Source organism: Mastigoproctus giganteus, chromosome 9, assembly GCF_048544385.1.
Source record: "Mastigoproctus giganteus isolate SK-2022 chromosome 9, ASM4854438v1, whole genome shotgun sequence".
Lineage (NCBI taxonomy): Eukaryota > Metazoa > Arthropoda > Arachnida > Uropygi > Thelyphonidae > Mastigoproctus > Mastigoproctus giganteus.
The window spans coordinates 89,143,055-89,166,308 of NC_143583.1; the positions used below are offsets into that span (position 1 = coordinate 89,143,055).

At 35.8% G+C, this 23,254-nt stretch overlaps 1 protein-coding gene across 1 annotated transcript in view; it reads right to left on the reverse strand.

Annotated features, from left to right (window-relative positions):
- Positions 1-23,254, reverse strand: part of LOC150080530 (thrombospondin type-1 domain-containing protein 7A-like) — a 1,074,234-nt gene that overhangs the window by 619,788 nt on the left and 431,192 nt on the right. The window contains exons 14-15 of the mRNA XM_090380722.1: positions 4,582-4,812; positions 1,545-1,720 (exon numbers count right to left, since the gene is read on the reverse strand). Coding sequence (XP_090236848.1) covers positions 1,545-1,720; positions 4,582-4,812 — 407 coding nt within the window. The remainder of the gene's footprint in view (positions 1-1,544; positions 1,721-4,581; positions 4,813-23,254) is intronic.

Genomic DNA, 23,254 nt, shown 5'->3' on the forward strand with positions numbered 1-23,254 from the left:
GTGAATAAAGGAAAAGGAACATTACACGTTATTTTATTTTTTATGACGTATGAGGCGCCTCCGTAGCCAGGTGGGAAGGAGCAGCAGTGCGTAGCACACGCTTCTTGATTAGACCGGGGTTCGGTTCGAGCCCGTCACCACCAAATATCGAGGATGCGGAAAGGTCAGGGAATGACCATCGCATATCCGGGAGCAATATGGCCTTAGTTGCTAATGCTCCTAAAAACCAAATAACAAACAAATGATGACGTATAAAATAAGCTATCTTCAACCGAAATTGCTATGCTGATCAGGAAAATGGGATAAAACTTATAGATTGAAGAGTTTATCCTTTATTTTTATGCAAGACCACAGTGTACATAAAATTATTATGAAACTTGAAATAATAATGTTAAGTGAAACAAACTAATTCAATAATAAAACTTTACTTTTTTTTTTAATAAAAACCCCAAACACAACATGTATTAGAACCTATAGTACTTAGTACCATGCATGTGTTGAAGGTTGACAAGATGAAAGAAGATACTCGTTGACATCAGACTTGAATTTCTGTAAATGGCAATTTTCAGTAAATACACATGAAGGAAGGTTTCCCCAGAAAATGGAAGATGGTGAATAAATTAGTAAGAAAAGTTGATTCTGCAAGTTTGAAATTGGACAGTAAAACGATGTTGTCCAGTTGCTACACTTGTTCGGACTGCTTTGGTAGAGAGAGCAGGAGTTATAGAAGACAATTCAGAAGAACAGTGTCCATGGAAGTATCTATAAAAAAGGTATACAACAGAAACAGAAGTCTATGAGCCAAAGAATGGAGACTCTGTTAAAGATGAGCCATTAATTAACCTAACTGTCCCCTTTTGAATAGAATCTAGAAACCTGAGAGAGGTTTTGGGGGAACTATTTCAGATGTGGGAACAATATTACATGGTAGGGTGCATTTGAAATTTGTACAGAGTGAACAGCTGTTCACTCTATACAAATTGGAAGAAAAGTAACGAAAGAGCGAAAGAGAAAACCCAGTTTTTTAGATGCAAAGGAAGCAATATTTGTAATGTGCTTATGCCAAGGGGGATTATAAGTCAGGGTAATCCCTGACTTCTAATCCCCCTTCTAAGAGAACAATAGATAAATATTACTGACAAGGAGAACAGAAAATGTCCATAAGCATTACCACCTATCTATTAAGAAACATAGGGTAGAAAGTATGCATCATGCTTAGATTTAATGAATTTCAGAAATTATATTATATGAATTCAAAACAACAGGAGCACATATATAGCAGAGATAAAAGCTAAAAGGAAGGTAAAAAAATAATAATAATAAAATAAAAAAATAAAATAAAATACAGCATATTTAAAAAGGAGAAAGCTACTTATATGCTCAAACAATGAAAAAATTCAAATGAGATATTGGCAATCAACAAAAAAAAAAAAAAAAAAAAAAAAACTAATAATAAGCATATTAAGACTGCTCTCTAAAGAGTAGTTTTCTTTAAAAAAAAATTAATGTACAATAAATGTTTCAAATATATTAGGGATACAAACGATTCCATCTTCTGTTGGTGGGCAAGGTCGTCCAAATTGATTTGCTGGTGTTATAATATGCCTTTGTCGGTGACGATATCCAATTCCACAGGTCACATTGCAGGGAAGCCACTCTGACCATGGAGAGAGTTTACAATCCAATGGACATTCAGTTAGGCATAAATCTTTTTCAATTCCTAGTATAATAATAGAAAATATCTTACAATATCATTTAAATATATGTCAATGAGTTCAAACACACATAACAATGAAATGTAAATCCTGGCTAATATGATGTTTGGTTTCTCTGAACTAAGATACAATACTGCTAAGACATCCAGGTGGGCAGGAGCAGCAGTGCGTAGCACACGCTTCTTGATTAGACCGGAGTTCGAGCCCGTGCCCACCAAATACGGAGGATGCAGAAAGGTCAGGTAATGACGACCCCATATCCCTGGAGCAATATGGCCTTAGTTGCTATGCTCCTAAAAACCAAATAACAAAACAAACAAAAACTGCTAAGACATGGTATGGCATGCTGCTCACTGAACATCATGTAACAGAAGTATCATGGATGATGGCATTATTATATTGGGTGTTTAATTGTATAAGAGCAGCATGGGTATAATTCACTTAACACACAATAGGTAGAGATTTTATTAGCACTTTGTTGTCTGATTTGCAATCTGCTTATATTTTATTATAATGCTAGAATTTGTTCTAAGGTAAAGAAGACCAAGGTTTCTGATAAGGAAGTTAGCTTTTTTTGTTGTTGTTGTTTTTTTTGTGCCTATTGTAAAGAGACAATCTAAAATAAGCAAAAGAGGAACAGATTCTTGAATTGCTTCTATTGAGATATGCAGTAACCTGAAAAGCAGTGAAGGGGGAATTAACAGACCTACTGGGGATGCAGCAAGACATGCAATTATACACAATCAGAGGTTTGTGTCATTTCCTTATATTCTGGCCTCTAGAATTACCTTGCTTGAACACTTCCTGAAATAAATTGGATGCAGGTTATTCTAGTATATCCAGGTATAATTAAAATAGATGGAAATAGTATTGAAAGACCTTCCTAAAGATAGATGAACCTTGTAAGAGGAAAAGGAATGAAAGCAAGCTTTGACTCTAAATCCATGCATGGTGAATAATTGGAAGTATAAAGGAAGATAAATACCCAAAGCTTGATGACAGCTTTTCACTCATATCATCTTCTGAGGGGAAGTGAACGTGTGTCGAAGAAGGCTGTATTTATATGGCCCAGGGACGTTTCATTGTAATATTTCAAAAGTGTAGTAGGGAGAGGTTGTTTAAATAGGTGGAAGGAAGAGAAGAAAAATTCCAGCCCTCTCTTATTTCACTAATAGTTTGGGAATTTGAAAATTTAGAGATTTAGAACAGCTGAAAGGTTTTTTTTGGAGGAAAGGATATGAAAGTTTCTACACGGAAATCCAGGTGCATGACTGCCTATCCCCATTGTAGGAATAAGAAGTTAGTAGAGGTCCTGGATGGACCATCCAGGACCTCTACTAACTTCTTATTCCTACAATTCTACGAGGGAGGGGGTTAAATATTTGAATATGTCGTTTGCCAAATATATCAGCTGGAATACTCTAAACTGGTCCATGGTGTTTTTTTTTTTTTTTTTTTTTTTTTACCTATTAAATTTAGAAGGCCACAATGTGCAAATGATATGCAGGTGGTAATATATGAAGAAGGCTGTTCATAAGAAAAATAAAAATGATTGCAATAAAAAATGGGAAAACAAAGTGATTGTGTTTATATTTCAGCCATGCAGAATTTTCATGCAGTGAATGCGACAAGAACCTTGGAAAAATGGATATGAATGGTTTTATGTTACTATTTAATGTTTATAATATTTGAAAATACAAAAGCAAAATTATTAGAATTTATTTTCATTGAAACATTAATTTCAAAGAGTTTTTTTTTTTTTTTTTTTAATTTTTATAAATAATGACTTAAGTTGTGTTGGAGTAAAGCTAAAGTTTCATACAATTAATGCCTCTACAAACTTAAATTTGGGAGAGATTAACTTAGTTGTGTTTCTATTTCATGTTACCAACATTTTTCTGAAATTAAGTATAATTAATGAACTTAATTTCATTAAGAATAATTGGTATTTTTAGTGACAAAAATATTCAACATTTACAAAATTTTCAATTATTATTAAAAAACTTAGAACCAAAATGAAGAAACATTACAATGTACTAGAAAAAGGTCAAGCATTAATATGTTAAAAGCATAATTCACAAAACCAAATATTTTTTTTAAAAATATTAAAGTTAAAATCTGGGGCCTGTCGGGGAACTGATATGATTTGTTACAAAAGGAAGGGGGTGATACTACTGCCAGGTTAACTTAATCTTTCACTGTACAAATGAACTGATTTAAGTAAGAGAATATATATAAATAAAGATTAGTCTTGACAAGCTTAATGTCTAGTCTACTCCTCTCATAAATAGATACACTAGCATAGCTGCTAACTTTCAGAAATTGATAAACTTTAAGAGAGCTGACTTTAGTCAGAGGACTATAGAACCATACTCGGGCATGTCCAAGTGCTTTTTGGAAACTATTCTTTCAAATTAATGATAACTAATTAATGCCTATCACCTGCTGTAGTGGTTAACTACGCATATCATCATGAAATGTGATAACTGGAAAGTTCTTTACTTGTGTTTTTATTTTCCCAACTCTCCATTTCTGTTCAATTACAATTTTGAATAGCACTGGCTATTCAAAACCTTTACATTCCTGAACTGGTGGAAGTTTATTATAGCATGTTATGCGAAATTACATAAACTGATTAACACAGCTCAGTCAGCATTACTCCACAAATTCAAAGAATCCTAATGTTGATCTGAAGAATGCCAAATCAATCAAAATAAATAAAAATGGAAAAAAGAAAAACATCATATTGGTTATTACAAAATTAAATAAGATTATTTAAAATTAATTTATAATCAAGCTTTGTTAAGCAAATATAACAACTGACATTTCATTTACATGTGGTTAATCTTCCAAAATATTGGATTACCTGTTTGAGAGCAAGTTGTTATATCAATTCCAATTCCTCTCTTGTATTTATATCCTGTTCCACACCTTCCGGCAATTTTCTTCCCATCTGAGCTGATAAAAGTTTCATTTTCTTTCAAAATGCAGTCTGACCAGCGACTACTGATGGGTGATGACCATTGTTGAATTGCAGGGCAGGCTTTGTTTCCTTTTAAAGTTATATGGTTGCAGCTCTTTGTTTTTTCACTTCCATCTTAAAAGTAAAAAATAATATTATATTATAAGAAATTATGTCAATTATGTCACATAAATATTGTTTCAAGCATTACTTAATATAATGCAATAAGGTTCACATATCCACAACTATGGTGGGATATTAACTGTACCAATCTTTTTCAAACCTTTCCATATGAAACTAATAACATAGTCAGGCTGTAAACTTTATAGTTTTGGGCAGAATGGTTGGGTTTGGAGGGGCTAAACATCATAAATTTCCAAGCATGAAATATAACTAAGACCATTTTACAAACCTCAGAAAACTGCAGTCATCATCTTAGTTTTATTAGTTGGCTTTTGTTATTCTTGTGCCAATTTCTCTGAAAAATCACCAGGTTAATTCTCCAGAGGAGAGAAAAAACTTAGTTAACTTCAATCGTTACGAAATCCAGTTTTGTTTAATTTCTCACAAATAAAAAAAAAAGTCTTCTGTTCCCATGACTATCTTAAATTACACAAATTTCTAGATAAGATAACATTTACTAGGACTAACCAACACTTTACCCTTTCTTGGTAAAAGCATATCACAAATATTACTTCTAGTGATATGCTTTTACTGAAGAGAAAAAAAAAAAGAAAAAAAGAAAAAAATTAGGCTCTCTCTTTTGCTCTTCTTCTAAACAGTTGAATTGTTCCCAAATATCTAAAATTCCTAGACCAGTGTCAAACTTTTTTCAGCCATAGGCCCCTTTTCATTCCTGGCATCATCAACAAACATCCAAATTAAAATATCATTTCATTTTATTGTTTTCAATAATAAAACATGTGGTTGACAAAAAAAATATTTCTAATCTACCTTCAAAATTTGCCCTTCCATGTTTCAAAGTATGCAGATTTAAAAATTAAAACTTTTTCTGTCTGTACATAAAAACCTGTCTATGTGATACGTAACTGTGTATATCTTAGCTTTCTGAAATGTCGGGGCAGGGGGGGGGGGTGTGCAACATACTGTGAAGTGAGTGAAAAAAAGCCGTGAATTAGGGTTGAATTTGAAAGTATCTGCACTTCTGACCAGACACGATAGGAGGGAGTATATGGTGAGAGCCTTGTCGATCAATTCTCCCCTGGAAAGATTGTGCAAGGCTCAAGGGATAAGATTTTTTCCAGCCTGGTCTGTATTTGTTAACAGGAGAAACTGCTTCTACATGGATGGGATACACTTGAATAGAAAGGGTGCAAGAATATTTGCTAATGCTATCGAGGCAGTGTTAGGTGGGTCAGAAAACTGCTAGTTTGGGGGGGGATACAAGGACTAATGATGCTGCATAAGCTTGCTTTCTTGCATCATATGTGTCTACTAATGCTAACTATCACTCAAAATTAGTGTAGGGTGAACTTTATTTTTTTTTTTTTTTTTTGTTATATAACTCATTCATGGGAGACAAGCAAAAAATTCACCTTTTGTGGATCCCTGTGGAATTGTCCACAGAAACCCTAGGGTGTGCAAACGACAATTTGCATGCCAATCTTTTATAGCATTAGTGTACATGCAAGTATACATGCACCTGTTCCTATTCTTAGCTACCCTAACACAACCCATGTGTTTACTTGTACTGCAATGACTCCCAGCAGTCTCTGAAATACCCTGCATCTTGTTTTCCAGGCTGCTGCTCATTCCACTGGCAGAGGTGAAAGTGATTCTTGCACTGCTTCTATTGGAATGAGCAGCAGCAGCCTGGAAAACAAGATGCAGGGTATTTCAGAGACTGCTGGGAGTCATTGGGGCATAAGTAAACACATGGGTTGTGTTAGGGTAGCTAAGAATAGGAACAGGTGGATGTATACTTGCATGTACACCAATGCTAGGAGTTTTGTAAATAAATTTTATGAATTTGAGGTATTGCTCAGAACATCAAAGCCAGATATTGTTGGGATATCAGAGACATGGTGTCACACAGATATAAGGAATGCAGAACTGGAAATTGGGAAAGTGCAATGTGTACAGGAAGGATACACAGGATAGGAGGGGGTTATGCTATTAGTTAAGAAACACATAAAATCAAAGGAAGTGAAGCCAGTCGACATCGCTGGACAGTGCAGTGTCGAGTCAGTTTGGTGTGACATAAGCATTGGGAGATCAAAATTGAGAGTAAGAGTGTCTTTTCGGCCGAATGACTCTGATGAGTATAATGAGAAACTTTTTTTTTTTTTTTTTGATTTGGTAGTTGTTGGCGCATCGGCTTCTGTGGCCATATTGCACCTCCCAAGGTTTTTGCAGTACTTTGATCCAAGCCCAAGGCGGGAATCGAACCCGCGACCTTTGGGTTGCCGGGCAGGTACTTTACCCACTCGGCTAGCCCGGTCGGCAATGTGAGAAACTATACAGCGAAATAGAGTGAGCCAGTAAATCACAGAGTCTTATAATGGGGGATTTTAATTTCCCATATACTGACTGGAATTTGTGGGTTGGTCACTCACACACTAGCAAGGCTTTTGTGGATTTATTGGATGATTGTTTTCTACATCAGCATGTTAGTGAGGCAACTAGAGGGAGTAATACTCTTAATCTGATTATCAGTAGTGATTCTTCTTGCATTAAGAATCTGCAGATAAAGGAACTACTAGGTGGCAGTGACCACACTGTGCTGAAATGGGATTTACTCAAAGAGGTAACTACCATCAGGGGTAAAGGGAAGGGTTTTTCCTTTCGTAAAGGTGGTCTGAGACAGTATTTAAATTCTATACGGTGGGATCAACTGATGATGTTACCAATAGCAAATTCAAAATGGGAAGCATTCAAAGAATTTATCTTGGAAGCTATTAGGCTTTACATACCAACTAAGAAATATTGTTCAAGGTTTAGGCCTAAATCGATGTCAGATGAACTAATAAGACATACGGCAGAGAAGAAAAATGCATGGGATACATATAAATTAATGGGTGACATGGAAGCCTATGACAGATATAAGCTGGTCTGTAAACAAGTCACAAAGGAGGTTAGGCAGGCAAAGGCAGATTATGAGAAACTGTTGGCAAAGGATGCAAAGAAAACAACAAAGAGTTCTTTACCTATGTAAACTCTAGAACAGTGGTTTCCAACCGGGGTGCCGCAACAACATTCCAGGGGTGCCATGTAATTTGGGTGTAAGTTACTTAAACTTATTATTATTTTTTAATTTATATGTTTATTTCATTATAAAAAGGTGTACGGTATCTTTTTAATTTTGTGTTGATCTATAATTGATGTTTACTTAGTACCTCAATAGCATTAGCAGAGGCATATGATGCAAGAAAGCAAGTTTATGCAGCATCAGCCAAGATAAAAAAAAAAAAAAAAAAAAAAACACTTCCATTTCACCCCTCCATTCTATATATAAAGAATATATTCCTATATAAAGAATAAAATTATATACTGTATAAATATAATTTGTCTTATGAAATGTAATTTTTATAATTATTATATTATTGTAATAAATATCATATAACATATATATTTTTAATATTATATACATATATCTGTGTGTGTATATACAGAGAGAGAATCAGATCTAACAGGCAGAAAATTGAGTAAGGGTGGTGCAAAATAAAATTAATTACTTAAGGGTGCCGTTATTAAAAAAAAGGTTTAAACCCACTGCTCTAGAAGGAAAGGGATGAATCAGATTGGTCCACTGGATATTGATGGTTCAACTGATGATGATCCTGCTCAGGTGGCTAACAAACTAAACGACTATTTTGCATCTACATTCACACATGAGGAATTATGTAGGGAGGGGAATGCCAGAGGTGAGTTAAACTCTGGCAGTGAGCTAGATGATTTTGTAATAACTGAGAGGAAAGTGGAGGAGAAATTGTTGAAGATAAACATAAAAAAGGCACCCGGGGTGGATGGGATTTATCCAGTTATATTAAAGGAGGCAGCAAAGGAAGTAAGCAAACCCTTAGCCATAATTATGAGAGCTTCTTTGGACTCAGGGGAGGTACCCATGGACTGGAGATGTGCAAATGTGACCCCAATTCACAGAGGAATACAAAGGGAGACACAAGTAATTATAGACCTGTTAGTTTAACTTCTGTTCCAGAAAAATTAAGGAAGGCACTCATTAAAGAAGCACTGCAGGATAATTTAGACAAGACTTCAGTTATAGCTCGGACACAGCATGGTTTTGTTAAGGGAAAGTCTTGCCTGACCAATTTGATTGGATACTATGATGTGGTCACAAAGGAACTGGATGCAGGGAATAACTTTGATATATATTTGGATCTTAGAAAGGCTTTTGATATTGCTGCACAAATTGGAGCAGTGTGGCATTGGAGGCAAATTGCTACTATGGATAAAGGGATGGTTGAGGTGGGAGAAGACAGAGAGTGGTAATCAATAGACACTGCTGATCGTGGACTAATGTTATTAGTGGAGTCCCTCAGGGTTCAGTGTTGGGTCCATTGTTGTTTTCTGTATTTATAAATGACATTGATGATGGTATATCAAGCTTAATGTCCCAGTTTGGAGATGATATGAAGGTTGGCAGGGTTGTTAAGAACACTAATCAGAGTATGCTGCTGCAATAGGATCTAGAAAAGTTGATAATATGGGCCGAGAGGTAACAAATGTAAAGTACTACATATGGCAAGCAGTAACCCCAGTGACATATCAACTCTGTGGTACTACACTGATAGTGGTAGAGAACAAAAAGGACCCGAGGGTAATTGTGCAGGCAGATATGAAGTTTTCTGAGCAGTGCAGACGGTCTGCAAAAGTAGTGTCTTGTCAGTGATATACAGGAATTTTTCTAGAAGGGATAAGGAGGTGATTATCCCCTTGTATAAGGCAATGGTCAGGCCACACCTTGAGTACTGTATACAGGTCTGGAGGCCTCGTTTTAAGCAGAATGTAGAGCTGTTGGAATGAGTACAGTGAAGGGCAACAAGATTAGTGAATGGAACAAAGGGTTGCTCTTACGAAGAAAGGCTTAAATTTTGCAAATTACAGTGTCTGGAGACTAGGCATCTGCGAGGTGATCTGACTGAGGTGTATAAAGGCTTGAATGGTTTCAGCATGCTCAATGCTGATGGGACTTTCTCTTGCTCAGAATAATCACCTGAGAGAACATAAATTAAAATTGAGGAAAGACAGATGTCGGATAGATGTGTGGAAGTTTACCTTTATCCAGCGGGTAGTTGGTTGGTTGGTGGAACAGACTTCCATCCTTTGTTGGGAAGTTGATAGCCTAAATAAATTTAAGGCTGAGCTGGACAGGTATTTGGAACGAACAGAGTGGTGAAATGGGAGCTTTATTTTATTTTATTTTTTTTTTTTTTTGGCTGATGCTGCATAAGCTTGCTTTCTTGCATCATATGCCTCTACTAATGCTAACTATCACTCACAATTAGTGTAGGGTGAACTTGTATTTTTTTTGTTATGTAACTCATTCATGGGAGATATAAACAAAAAATTCAACTTTTTGTGGATCCCTATGGACTTGTCCACAGAAACTCTAGGGTGTGCAAATGGTAATTTGCATGCCAATCTTTTATTTTTTCCAAAATAAGGCAGTGAGGATAATTAATGATTCCTCATTAACCAAACTCAAAATTCCACTCCCTATGAACATTTCATTTTCTGCTTCATGCCATTTCTAAAAGGTATTTCCATGGCACTATTCTTCTGAATTAGTATCTGTAATTTCACCTCTTTCTTCCAAATCATTCTGAACCTTTCTAAATTTTTCCTCTTCTTCATTTATCCCTGATGCACAACATAATCTGAATCACATAAGAATGTGATTATGTTATCTGGTTTAATTAAAGCAACATTACTTTAATTATCACTATGCATATAATGTAAAAGCTCATTAACCCTCACTGATATACCTAGAAATGTTCCACGATGCTCTATAAGTTATAACTCGATATATCCTGGAACAATTCCATTCACAATGCAGTGCTCTACATATTAAATTTTGAGACATTTCCAAACATTCTAAAGAATTAAGTAATTCTGATTATTTTTAGAAGATGGCAAAATATAATTAAATAATTTGTTTTTCACTCATTATTACATATTTTATATTGTATTGTGTGAATTATAGAGTTTTTAATGAATAACAGATTTACCTACTGGGTGATAGTATTTGATTAAAAACAATATAGACTGAAAAGATTTTAAGGGAAAAAGCCTCAAATGATGGAAAATTCACTTAATGTAACAGGTTGGCGGCATAGCATCATATTTGTATGCAAGTGAATCACCGTAATGGTGAAAATGGCTATTGTTACTTAGTAACAATGGTCTTCTCCACTGGTAAAGTGCTGCTTATTCGAGGTAGTGCAATATCAGGCAACTCATGAAAGTATTAACAATATGAGATATGATAAAACGGTGCCATTTTTGCCATTTTGGTGATTCATTTATGTACAAATATGATGCTAATGCACTAACCTATTGTGTTAAAAACAATATTGGTTACTTAACTTGACTCTGGAAACACAAAAGTGTTCCCAGATGGTCATGTCAGAAAAAATAAGGCAGTATTGCACTATTTTCTCAAACTATTTCACTACGTGCATTGAACAGAACCAGCTGCTTTAATAAAAAGCTGTGAACAGCATCAGTGAACAAATTGTGTGTCGAGAAATTTCAAACAAAGACTATGGAATGTATTGGATACTTATGGTACACATAGTGAAAATGTTTTCATGTGACTTTACATCTACCAAGATTACTGTGCACACGCATCTGCACCATATATTTTTGGTAAATATATTTAATTTAATTCAGGACATTTTTTGGAAAGACTCTGCATTTGTACATTTGCAAATAATAGATACAAACAGAATCTTACAATTTTACTAATAGCATTAGAGTGCTATTAGTGGAAAAGAAAAAAAATAAATAAATAAATAAAAAAATCCTGCACTATAAGAATAAGAAAACAGATTCCCTTCCCAAAAATAAGGATGCCTATACAAAGTAGGAAACCAAAAGAGCATTCTTACCAATAAGATCTCGTGTCCGGACTCGCATAGTTGAGCAATTATCACAAGCACTCCATTCCGACCAATGAGAGTAGTGGCATGAAGAATTGCATGAAATATAACATAGTCGAGCAGCAACTGGAATCTGATATAGATTTTTTATATCTTGCATATTAAAAGAGTCACTTAAGCAGTTAAATGGCTCAACTTCTTTTCCATCACCACGCAAACACGTTACTTCTATTAAATAAATAAAAAACAGACCAATTTAGGATGTTTATAACTGAATTTATATTTGTCATTATGAATTTATTTTATGTTTTAATCTATCACAGCTATAAAAATACTATGTGCAGTATAGTACATTTTTTAAATGAGCAAGACAGTTATCAATTTAAGTAAACTTTTGTATTTACTGCACTGAAGCATTTTTTTAAGGGATTTGCTATGCTCATTCAGCATAAAAAAATATTACTACCAATCTAAGAACATTTATTGTTGATCAGACTTACTTCATGTTGGTCTGCATTTGTTGGGTTACGAAAGGTAACTTCCGAGCAACTTAAGTACACAGCATCAATATACAGTATTTTTGATTCTATACTGCATGCATTCTAGGTCACTTAACACATGCAGAAGAGGAAAATTACAAGTTTCCATAAGAAAAATCCCTGCATATTCATCTGAGATCAGCTATATCCTTGGGTGAAAAAACCCTTCATAGAATTTCTGTTCCATGATAGGAAATAAGTTTCTGACATTTTCCAAATGGCAATGAGTGGCAAAGCTACATTAATCACATCAAGATTTCTGTTTGCAGTAGTTAATTTTTTCTTCACGGTCTTAGACTTATACACCGAGTGATCACTGAATTATGACCACCTCTATGAAAACTGAATGCGACCCACTGACCATGTGAGGTACGGGAGTGTGGAGTTAGTCAACCTACGTAGCATAAATAAAGGTCTCAGTGAGTGGTTCAGTGGGTAGTAAAATTCTGAGTGCAATAGGTAAAAGGAAGGATTTATTGGACTTTGATAAAGGGCAGGTTGTGGGTGCTCAACGAGCTGGTGCCTCGATTTCCCAAGGGGTGCTCTTACCAAGAAAGAGCTTCAGTTCTGCAAACTGCAGCATCTGGAGATTAGGCACCTGCGAGGTGATCTGATTGGTATGTTTAAGGCTTTGAATGAATTGAGCAACCTCAGTGTTAATGACCTTCTTCCTCTTGTTGAGACTACACACATGAGGGAACTCAAATTCAAATTGAGGAAGGGCAGTTGCAGAATAGAAGTGTGGAAGTTTGCCTTTGGCTAGCGGGTGGTTGATTGCTGGAAGAAAATTCCATCTGTTGTTATAGAAGTTGATAAAGCACTAGACAAACTATTAGAGCAAATTAATAGGTGAAATGGGACTTTTGGCTAATCAAAGAAAGCAAACTTGAGTGTTAGCTTGCAATCTTGCATAATTTTTTTTATCACTACTAATGCTAATTCTTCATAAAGACAATTAGTTCTTTTGACCAATCTGATGGTCCCTCAAGTGTGTGTGTGTGTGTGTGTGTGTGTGTGTTCTTGAGACCTGAATATAATATTCAAAGTAGAGTATCATCATTGTCTCATATCAAGTAATACATTCTTTGCCTTACTTGCAAAAGTCTAATAAGTTGTTGATAGAGAATGTGCCTTACTGCTGCCTATTTACATTGCATGGTAAATTTCATGTTTCACTGTATTATGACTTGAATTATTTTCTTAATGATTCAAGAATTATTTGTATCAGTTCCAAATCATCAGCAAACTGTATGTTTCCCCTGTATTCCCATCAATTTAATTAACAAAGATTAAAAACAACAAAAGGATCCAAGCATCAATCCCTTAAGAACTTCACTTTCTGTACTACAGGAGAGAGGAAACTGGCAGCACAAGGTCATTCAATATGACTTTTCCTCCATAATGTTAATGCAGAGTGAGAAGTCATGTGAATGACCTTGAGCCACCTCTCGATTTTTCTTCTTGCTATAGTCCACAAATACCATCACTCTTCTGCTTTTCACTAGCCCCTGATCTAATTAAGGATCTTCCTTGTGATCTCAGCACATTCCACTTATCTAGTTAAAATATCGAAGTTGTTTCTTGCAAACAAATACAAGAAACAATCACACATCATAAGAGTAATTAATTTATGACAGCATCATAGAAATTAACCAAATTAGATAAGATTTAGGATTCCATTGGAATTTCTGGTGGAAAGCATTCTTACTTACTGAAGTCTTTTTATTTTATTTTCCATAACACAATGTTTATACATTCACTTTGTTTATAGTATTCTGGCCAACACAGCGATATTTTCAGAATTTAAGAAACTTCTTAGATATTTCTTAGTATCTGCAATTTCAACTACTCACTTTTTTTTTTTTTTAACGATCATAAGTTAAAATAGACACACATTATAAATAAAACAAGTAATTAAATTAGGTCACTGTTATTTATCAAATATTATCATTGTACATGGCTAATATTCTTAAATTATCACTCACTCTGTATCAAATGTGGTGTTACGTAAAAATTCAAACATGCTATACTGCATGTTTGATCTGAGAACAAGAGTGGCCTTGTTCAGACGAAGTTTTTATGGCTCTGGCTAATAGAGTTTTCTTAAATTTTTGCTATTTTATTGACATAAATTGGCATATTAATTTATTTTCTAGAAGTAGCTTTATATTCCTAGTTATGATACTTAGTTTAATTTTCACTTCGATAGAGATTTTGTAGGTTATCACTCAGTATCGATAAGGGTATCCAATCCACGTGTTTAATTGTTATATTAAATTATTTTCTATAAGTAGCTTATAGACCTGGTCAAGCTCCTTGGCTTATTTTGAATTTAGATAACACGATTTTGATAGTTAATTAATACTTAGTGTCCGCAGATTTACCGTTCATAAATTGCCGCCATTGTTATACGATACAACATATATCCTGAACTAGATAGCACAAGGTTTAAGGTAAAACAAGATTGCAAAACACATAGCACGATATTAGAAATCTGTTGGCATAGTATGGTATAGAATTATCAATTAATCAGTAAAATTTATTAATCTTGTTAAACTTCATTGTCAATTAAATTGTACTTTTTTTTTTTTTTTTTAACTAAATACATATAATAACTTAGATTTTACAAATGTAACATTATTAATTAATACATATAACTTGATAGGAGATACAGAAGTTATATAACGAAACTCGGAGATAATACTCGATACTGAGAAAAAAAAAAAAAAAAAATATATATATATATATATATATATATATATATATATACACACATACTATCATTGAATTATATTAAATATTAACATAAGTTAAATTATAATAAAGTAAATAAATAAATAAATAAATAATTAAGCATTCATTAGAGGCAGCGACATGCAATTCCATTCCTCCATATGAAGCTGAAATACATCCAATATTTTAAATTAAATAAAATAAAACATAAGCCAGTAGTATGGCAAAAACTGTAGAGCGAAAATTAACATAAAAATAACCCAAATAAACAAACGAATGAAAAGAAAGAATAGATATAAATAGTAGCCCAGAAACCCTTATATAATTTCGAACTTTAAATCCAATTAACAAAAACTATACAAAATTTAGGATAATGCCAATTACATATTAATTTAGCGGTACCCCCCCCCCCAGGAGGTACCAGTTCCGAAAGACCTGAAATATCACCAAAAGAGGGTTAAAGGAACTAACAAACGATAACAAAATCAAAATAAATTAAAATAAAATAGACTGACCATCATGCTCCATATTGACAGAGGACCACGAGGCCAATAATGGTCATGGAATCGCTGCATTTCAAGCGCTATACAAATCGTCGCCGTGGTGAAAAAAATTGAAATACCAATTCACCCTCCCTCCTCCGATCGATCCACCAATGCAGAGGATTTGCACGGCGGTGGTTGCTTAGAGGCAGCGAAAAATAATAGAACAGACAGCACTCTAGAGCAGAGCCACACCACTGACATACTGTAAGCTGAATCAGCTTATATAGAAGAAAAAAAGGAAAATAGATCGTGGCACAGGTGTTGCTAAATTAGCATATCGACCCATTACTATTGAATTATATTAAATGTTGACCAAAGTTAAATTATAATAAAATGAATAATTAATTTATAATAAAATGAATAATTAATTTATAATAAAATGAATAAATAATTAAGCATTCATAATTAATATGTAATTGGCATTATCCTAAATTTTGTATAGTTTTTGTTAATTGGATTTAAAGTTCGAAATTATATAAGGGTTTCTGGGCTACTATTTATATCCATTCTTTCTTTTCGCTCTACAGTTTTTGCCATACTACTGGCTTATGTTTTATTTTATTTAATTTAAAATATTGGATGTATTTCAGCTTCATATGGAGGAATTGCATGTCGCTGCCTCTAATGAATGCTTAATTATTTATTTATTTATTTACTTTATTATAATTTAACTTATGTTAATATTTAATATAATTCAATGATAGTATATATTTCAGCTTCATATGGAGGAATTGCAAGTTGCTGCCTCTAATGAATGCTTAATTATTCATTTTATTATAAATTAATTATTCTTTTTTTATAATTTAACTTTGGTCAACATTTAATATAATTCAATAGTAATGGGTCGATATGCTAATTTAGCAACACCTGTGCCGCCATCTATTTTCCTTTTTTTCTTCTATATAAGCTGATTCAGCTTACAGTATGTCAGTGGTGTGGCTCTGCTCTAGAGTGCTGTCTGTTCTATTATTTTTCGCTGCCTCTAAGCAACCACCGCCGTGCAAATCCTCTGCATTGGTGGATCGATCGGAGGAGGGAGGGTGAATTGGTATTTCAATCTTTTCACCACGGCGACAATTTGTATAGCGCTTGAAATGCAGCGATTCCATGACCATTATTGGCCTCGTGGTCCTCTGTCGATATGGGGCATGATGGTCAGTCTATTTTATTTTAATTTATTTTGATTTTGTTATCGTTTGTTAGTTCCTTTAACCCTCTTTTGGTGATATTTCAGGTCTTTCGGAACTGGTACCTCTCGGGGGGGGGGGGGGTACCGCTAAATTAATATTTAATTGGCATTATCCTAAATTTTGTAAAGTTTTTGTTAATTGGATTTAAAGTTCGAAGTTATATAAGGGTTTCTGGGCTACTATTTATATCTATTCTTTCTTTTCGTTCGTTTGTTTATTTGGGTTATTTTTATGTTAATTTTCGCTCTACAGTTTTTGCCATACTACTAGTTTTTGCCATACTACTGGCTTATGTTTTATTTTATTTAATTTAAAATATTGGATATATATATATATATATGTGTGTTATAACTACACTGGGATATAAGTTTAGAGTTATAATTTTGTATTAAAATTTTATTTGAAATTGAAGCGAAATCATGACTCAGACCAGAGCAGCAAAGCAAATTGGGAGTGCTGTGGCACAGGGAAGAACTGAAGGGGACAGTTGTCCTCTGAATCACAGCCTTTTAAAATGTACTGCATGTTTGATGTTTGTGGAGCATCAGGGCCAGGACATGATATTGCCAAGAGGAATGTCTTTGTGTGTGCATGATGTAAGGAGTGCGAGGAAATCAGACAACAAGTCAGCATTGTTATGAGCCTATATGAGAGCTTGAAGGACAGGGTGGATGCCATCGAAGAATATAAACTGAGGGGCCCATCAAGCTCTCAGCTGCCCACATCAATGCCAGAGCTTGCACTTGAACATCATGCAACACAGCAGCAACCCCCAAGGCAGAATGCACTAGTCCCACAGGAACTAGTAGTTGTCGGTGGCACTATTGTCAGGGAAAATCTTCTGCAAAAAGGATAGGTGGAACAGGACCAAGGTATGTCTGCCAGAGGCAAAGGTTGATGACGTTGTAGAGCAGATATAACCGTTTAAGGGCAGAAAAGATGATATTGTTGTACATATTGGCACTAATGATATTAAGAGTAGGAGACCGGCAGAATTACTTAACAAGTACAGGTCAATGTTGAAAAAAAGCTGAGTTAGCGATGAATTTGAAAGTGTCTACAATTCTGCCCAAAAACGATAGAAGGGTGTATATAATGAGAGCCTTGTCAATCAATTGAGCCCTGGAGAGATTGTGCAAGGCTCAAGGGGTATAATTTTTCTCAGCCTGGTCTGAGCTTGTTAACAGGAGAGACTGCTTCTACAGGGATACACTTAAATAGAAAGAGTGCAAGAATATTTGCTGAAGCTATTGAGGCAGTGTTAGGTGTGTCAGAAAACTGCTAGATTGGGGGTGATACACGGACTAAGAGATTAACAGTAGCCGCTGGCAGAGGTGAAAGTGATTCTTTCACTGCTTTTATTGGAATGAGCGGCAGCCTGGAATACAAGATGCAGGGGATTTCAGAGACTGCTGGGAAACATTGCAGTACAAGTAAACACATGGGTTGTGTTAGGGTAGCTAAGAATAGGAATGGGTGCATGTATAGGAACAATAGGAACAGGAGCTGTTGGTCAAAACATCAAAGACAGATACTGGTGGAATATCAGAGACATGGTGTCACACAGATATAAGGAATGCAAAAATGGAATTTGGGGAGTACAATGTGTACAGAAAGGACAGACGGAATAGGAAGGGAGGAGGGGTTATGCTATTAGTTAAGAAACACACAAAATGCAAGGAAGTACAGTCAGTCAACATGGCTGGACAGTGTAGTGTCGAGTCAGTTTTGTGTGACATAAGCACTGGGAAATCAAAATTGAGAGAAGGAGTGTGTTCTAGGCCTAATGACTCTGATGAGTATAATAAACAACTGAACAGGGAAACAGAGTGGGCCAGTAAATCACAGAGTCTTATAATGGGGATTTTAATTTCCCATATATTGACTGGAATTTGTGGGTTGGTCACTCATACACTAGTAAGGCTTTTGTGGATTGATTGGATTGATTGTTTTCTATAGCAGCATGTTCAGGAGGCAACTAGAGGGAGCAATACTCTTGATCTGATTATCAGTAGTGATTCTTCATGCATTTAGAATCTGCAGATAAAGGAACCACTAGGTGGCAGTGATCACAGTGTTCTGAAGAGGGATTTACCATCAGGGCTAAAGAAAATAGTTTTTGCTTTTGTAAAGGTGACCACGGAGGTCTGAGTCAGTATTTAAATTCTATACAGTGGGATTAACTGATGATGTTACCAACAGCAAATTCAAAATGGGAAGCATTCAAAGAATTAATCTTGGAAGCTACTAGGCTTTTCATACCAACTAAGAAATATTGTTCAAGGTTTAGGCCTAAATGGATGTCAAATGAACTAATGAGACATGTGACAGAAAAGAAAAATGAATGGGATACATATAAATTAATGGGTGACATGGAAGCCTATGATAGATATAAGCTGTTCTGTAATCGAGCCTCAAAGGAGGTTAGGCAGGCAAAGGCAGATTATGAGAAATCTTTGGCAAAAGATGCAAAGAAAAATAGCAAAGAGTTCTTTAAACTCTAGAAGGAAGGGGATGAATCAGATTGTTCCACTGGATATCAATGTTCAACTGTTGATGATCCTGCTCAAGTAGCTAACCAACTAAAGGAGTATTTTGCATATACATTAACACATGAGGAGTTATTCGGCGAGCGGAATGCCAGAGGTGAATTAAACTCTGGCGGTGAGCTAGATGATTTTGTAATAACTAGGAGCAAACTGGAGGAGAAATTAGTAGTAATAGTGGCATTTGATGCAAGAAAGCAAGTGTATGAGCTGATGCAGCATCAGCCAAAAAAAAAAAAAAAAAAATATATATATCACACCATTCCCTCGAAATGCCTGTCCAGTTCCTCCTTAAATTTTTTCAACCTATCAACTTCCACAACGACAGATGGAAGTTTGTTCCAGCAATTAACCAACCGCTGGCTAAAGGCAAAACATCTATTCTACATCTGTCCTTTCTTAATTTGAATTTATGTCCCCTTAGGTTCGTAATCTGAACAAGTGGAAGGATCCCATCAGAATTCAGTGTGCTCAACCCATTAAAGGCCTTATACACCTCAATCAGATCACCGCACAGGTGCCTAGTCTCCACCCACTGCAATTTGCAGAACTTAAGCCTCTCTTGGTAAGAGGATCCCTTCATTCCTCTCACCAATCTTACCGTCCTTCTCTGTACACGTTCAAGTAAATCTACATCCTTCCTAAAATGAGGCCTCCAGACCTGTACGCAGTACTCAAGGCGTGGCCTGACCATTGCCTTATACAGAGGGATAATCACCTCCTTTTCCCTGCTAGCAACATTCCTATATATCATTGACAAAACTCCATGACTTGCCCTGGCAGCCTGTCTGCATTGCTCAGAAAACTTCATATCTGCCTGCACAATTACTCCAGGTCTTTTTCCTTTTCTACCACCTTAAGTGTAGTACCACATAGTTGGTACATTTCTCTTGGGTTACTTCTATCCATATTCAGTACTTTTCATTTGTCAAGGTTAAACTTCAGTTGCCACTCCTTAGCCCATCTGCCCAAATTATCTAGATCCTGTTGCAGCAGCACACTGCCATTACTGTCATTAACAACCTTGCCAACCTTTGTATCATCTGCAAACTTCGACATTAAGCCTCATATACCATCATCAATATCATTGATAAATATACAAAACAGCAGTGGACCCAACACCGAACCCTGTGGGACTCCACTAATAACATTAGTCCACGAAGAGAAGCACCCATTGATTACCACCCTCTGTCTTCTCCCACTTAACCATCCTTTTATCCATTGTAGCAACTTACCCTTAATACCATTCTGCTCCAATGTGCACTATAGTCTTCCATGCACAACAGTGTCAAAAGCTTTCCTGAAATTCAAATATATGATATCAAAATTATTTTTTGCATCCAGTTCCTTTGTAACCACATCATAATATCCTATCAAATTTGTCAGACAAGACTTTCCCATAACAAAACCATGCTGTGTCTGAATTATTGCTGCAGTCTTGTCTAGATGATCCAGCAATGCATCTTTAACCAGTGACTCCATTATTTTACCAGGAACAGAAGTTAAACTAACTGGTCTGTAATTACTCGTATCACCCTTCGATCCCCCATTGTGAATTGGGGATGCATTTGCACATCTCCAGTCCGCGGGAAGCTCCCCTGAGTCCAAGGATGCTCTCATAATTATGGCTAAGGGTTTGCTTAGTTGCTTTGCCGCCTCCTTTAATATAACTGGTATCCTTTAAGTATCCTGCTACAATTTGAGAACCTTCTGCCATTTTCAAACCTTAATAATTCCTCATGTGTGAATGTAGATGCAAAATACTCACTCAGTTTGTTTGCTATCTCAGCAGGAACATCAACAGTCGAACCATTGATGTCAAGTGGACCAATCAGATTCATCCCATTCCTTTTAGAGTTTGTATAAGTAAAGAAATCGTTGCTGTTTTTCTTAGCATCTTTTGCCAAGGATTTCTCGTAATCTGCCTTTACCTGCCTAACCTCCTTCGCGACCTAATTACAGACTAGCTTATATCTGCCCTAGGCTTCCGAGTCGCTTGATAATTTATATGCATCCCATGCATTTTTCTTCCCTGTTACGATAACAATTGTTGAAGATAAACAAAAGAAAGGCACCTGGGATGCATGGGATCTATCCAGTTATATTAAAGGAGGCAGCAAAGGAAGTAAGCAAACCCTTAGTCATAATTATGAGAGTTTCCTTGCCCTCAGGAGATGTACCCATGGACTTCTTCCAGTCACATAGCTCCCTGAGCAGCTGTTCTGTCCACGAACAAATTTCTCCAACTGCATCAATCGTGTTGTATACGAGAAGCATTGCAAAGTGTCATGCTCATAAGTTCACTGATCCCATCCTTCCACCTAGTTGCAAGTCTTCTTCTGCACCTCTTCCCCTCTGTTTTCCCTTCCATTATATTCTTCAACAGAAAGTTTCCCCTTCTTACTGTATGACCAAAAAATATGAGTTTTCTTTGTTGATACCATAAAGAAGAATTTTAGGCCTGCCAATTTTATTCAATACCCACTCATTTGTTTTTCGATCCAAGTAAGAAATACACAGTATTCTCCCGTAACACCACATTTCAAATTCCTCGATTTTCTTCCTGTCAACTCTTTTCAGATTCCATCCTTCGCATCTATAAGTGGCAACTGGAAAAATTAACGAATCAATGATTCTCAGTTTCATCTTCAGGGGCAGATCATGATCTCTCCATAATTTTGTCAGATCAGAACTTCCTAATTCATTTCACAAATATACGTGGTCTCAATTCTAATCTCAACGATGTCCATTTCCACTTGCAGTCAGCCAAACCCCATGTACTTTTTCTGAGAGAATCTCAGTTATCGGTTGATTCAACTACTGCTCATCACAGATGCCCAAATTATTCGCTGTATGATTGCTTTCGCCTCAAAGATGGTACTTGTGCATATGTCCGTTCTGATATTCCCTGTCAGAGACTTGGCAATTTGGAATCTCCTCTCTTTGGTCTTCTCTGGCTCAAAATCTCTCTACCTCATTGTGTCAAATTCATCTGTTGTCTCTACCGTTCTCCCAACTCCACTAATCACTTGGAGCTCTTTGACTTCCTCTCTTTGCAACTTGACTTTCTCTCCAGTCCAACTTTCCTAACAGTGAGGTAATTTTCCTTGGTGATTTTAATGTTCACAACTCCAGCTGGCTTCCATTTTCTAGTCACACCGACCCCGCAGGTCGAGATGCTGAGGCTTTTGCAATTACTAATGACCTAGCACAGATTGTTCATTTACCTACAAGAATACCGGACAATCCTAATCATACAGCCAATACGCTTGATCTTTTTCTCACAAACAACCCTTGTAAATACACGGTCGATGTGAGAGGTCCTTTAGGCACTTCCGATCACAATTTGGTGATTGTCCCTTCTTTAATGGAACCTTTATCTCATGGCTATTCCCAACCTCGTGTTGTTTGCCATTATGAGAATGCAAAATGGGATGACCGCGAGACTTCTTTTCTTCTTTTCCTTGGTTGGATTACTGTTTAAAAACTTCTGATGTTAACGTTTGCTCAGATCGGGTCAGTGAAATTATTCTTGCAGGAATGGAATCCTTTATCCTACAATCCACTTTAAAATCTCGTCCTTTATCTAAACCTTGGTTTTCCAATAAATGTGCTAAGGCTGTTCAAGAGAAGACTGTTGCATATCGTAATTGGCTTGTTTCTAATTCTTCAGTTTCATTTTCTGCTTATACCAAAGCTCGCAACAATTGTAAAGCAGTTATTAATCAGTCCAAAGTAGAGTTTGAACAGGATAACAGTAGAAAACTTGCTTCTTGCACTAATGGTAGCCGAGCATTCTGGTGTCTTGCCAAATCTATTGGCCGCAACTTTTGCCCATCTCTGCTCCCACCTCTGTCCAAACCAGATGGTTCTGTTGTCACTTCAGCCAAGGGTAAAGCTGACCTGCTAGCATCCCATTTTTCTTCCAGCTCGTATTAA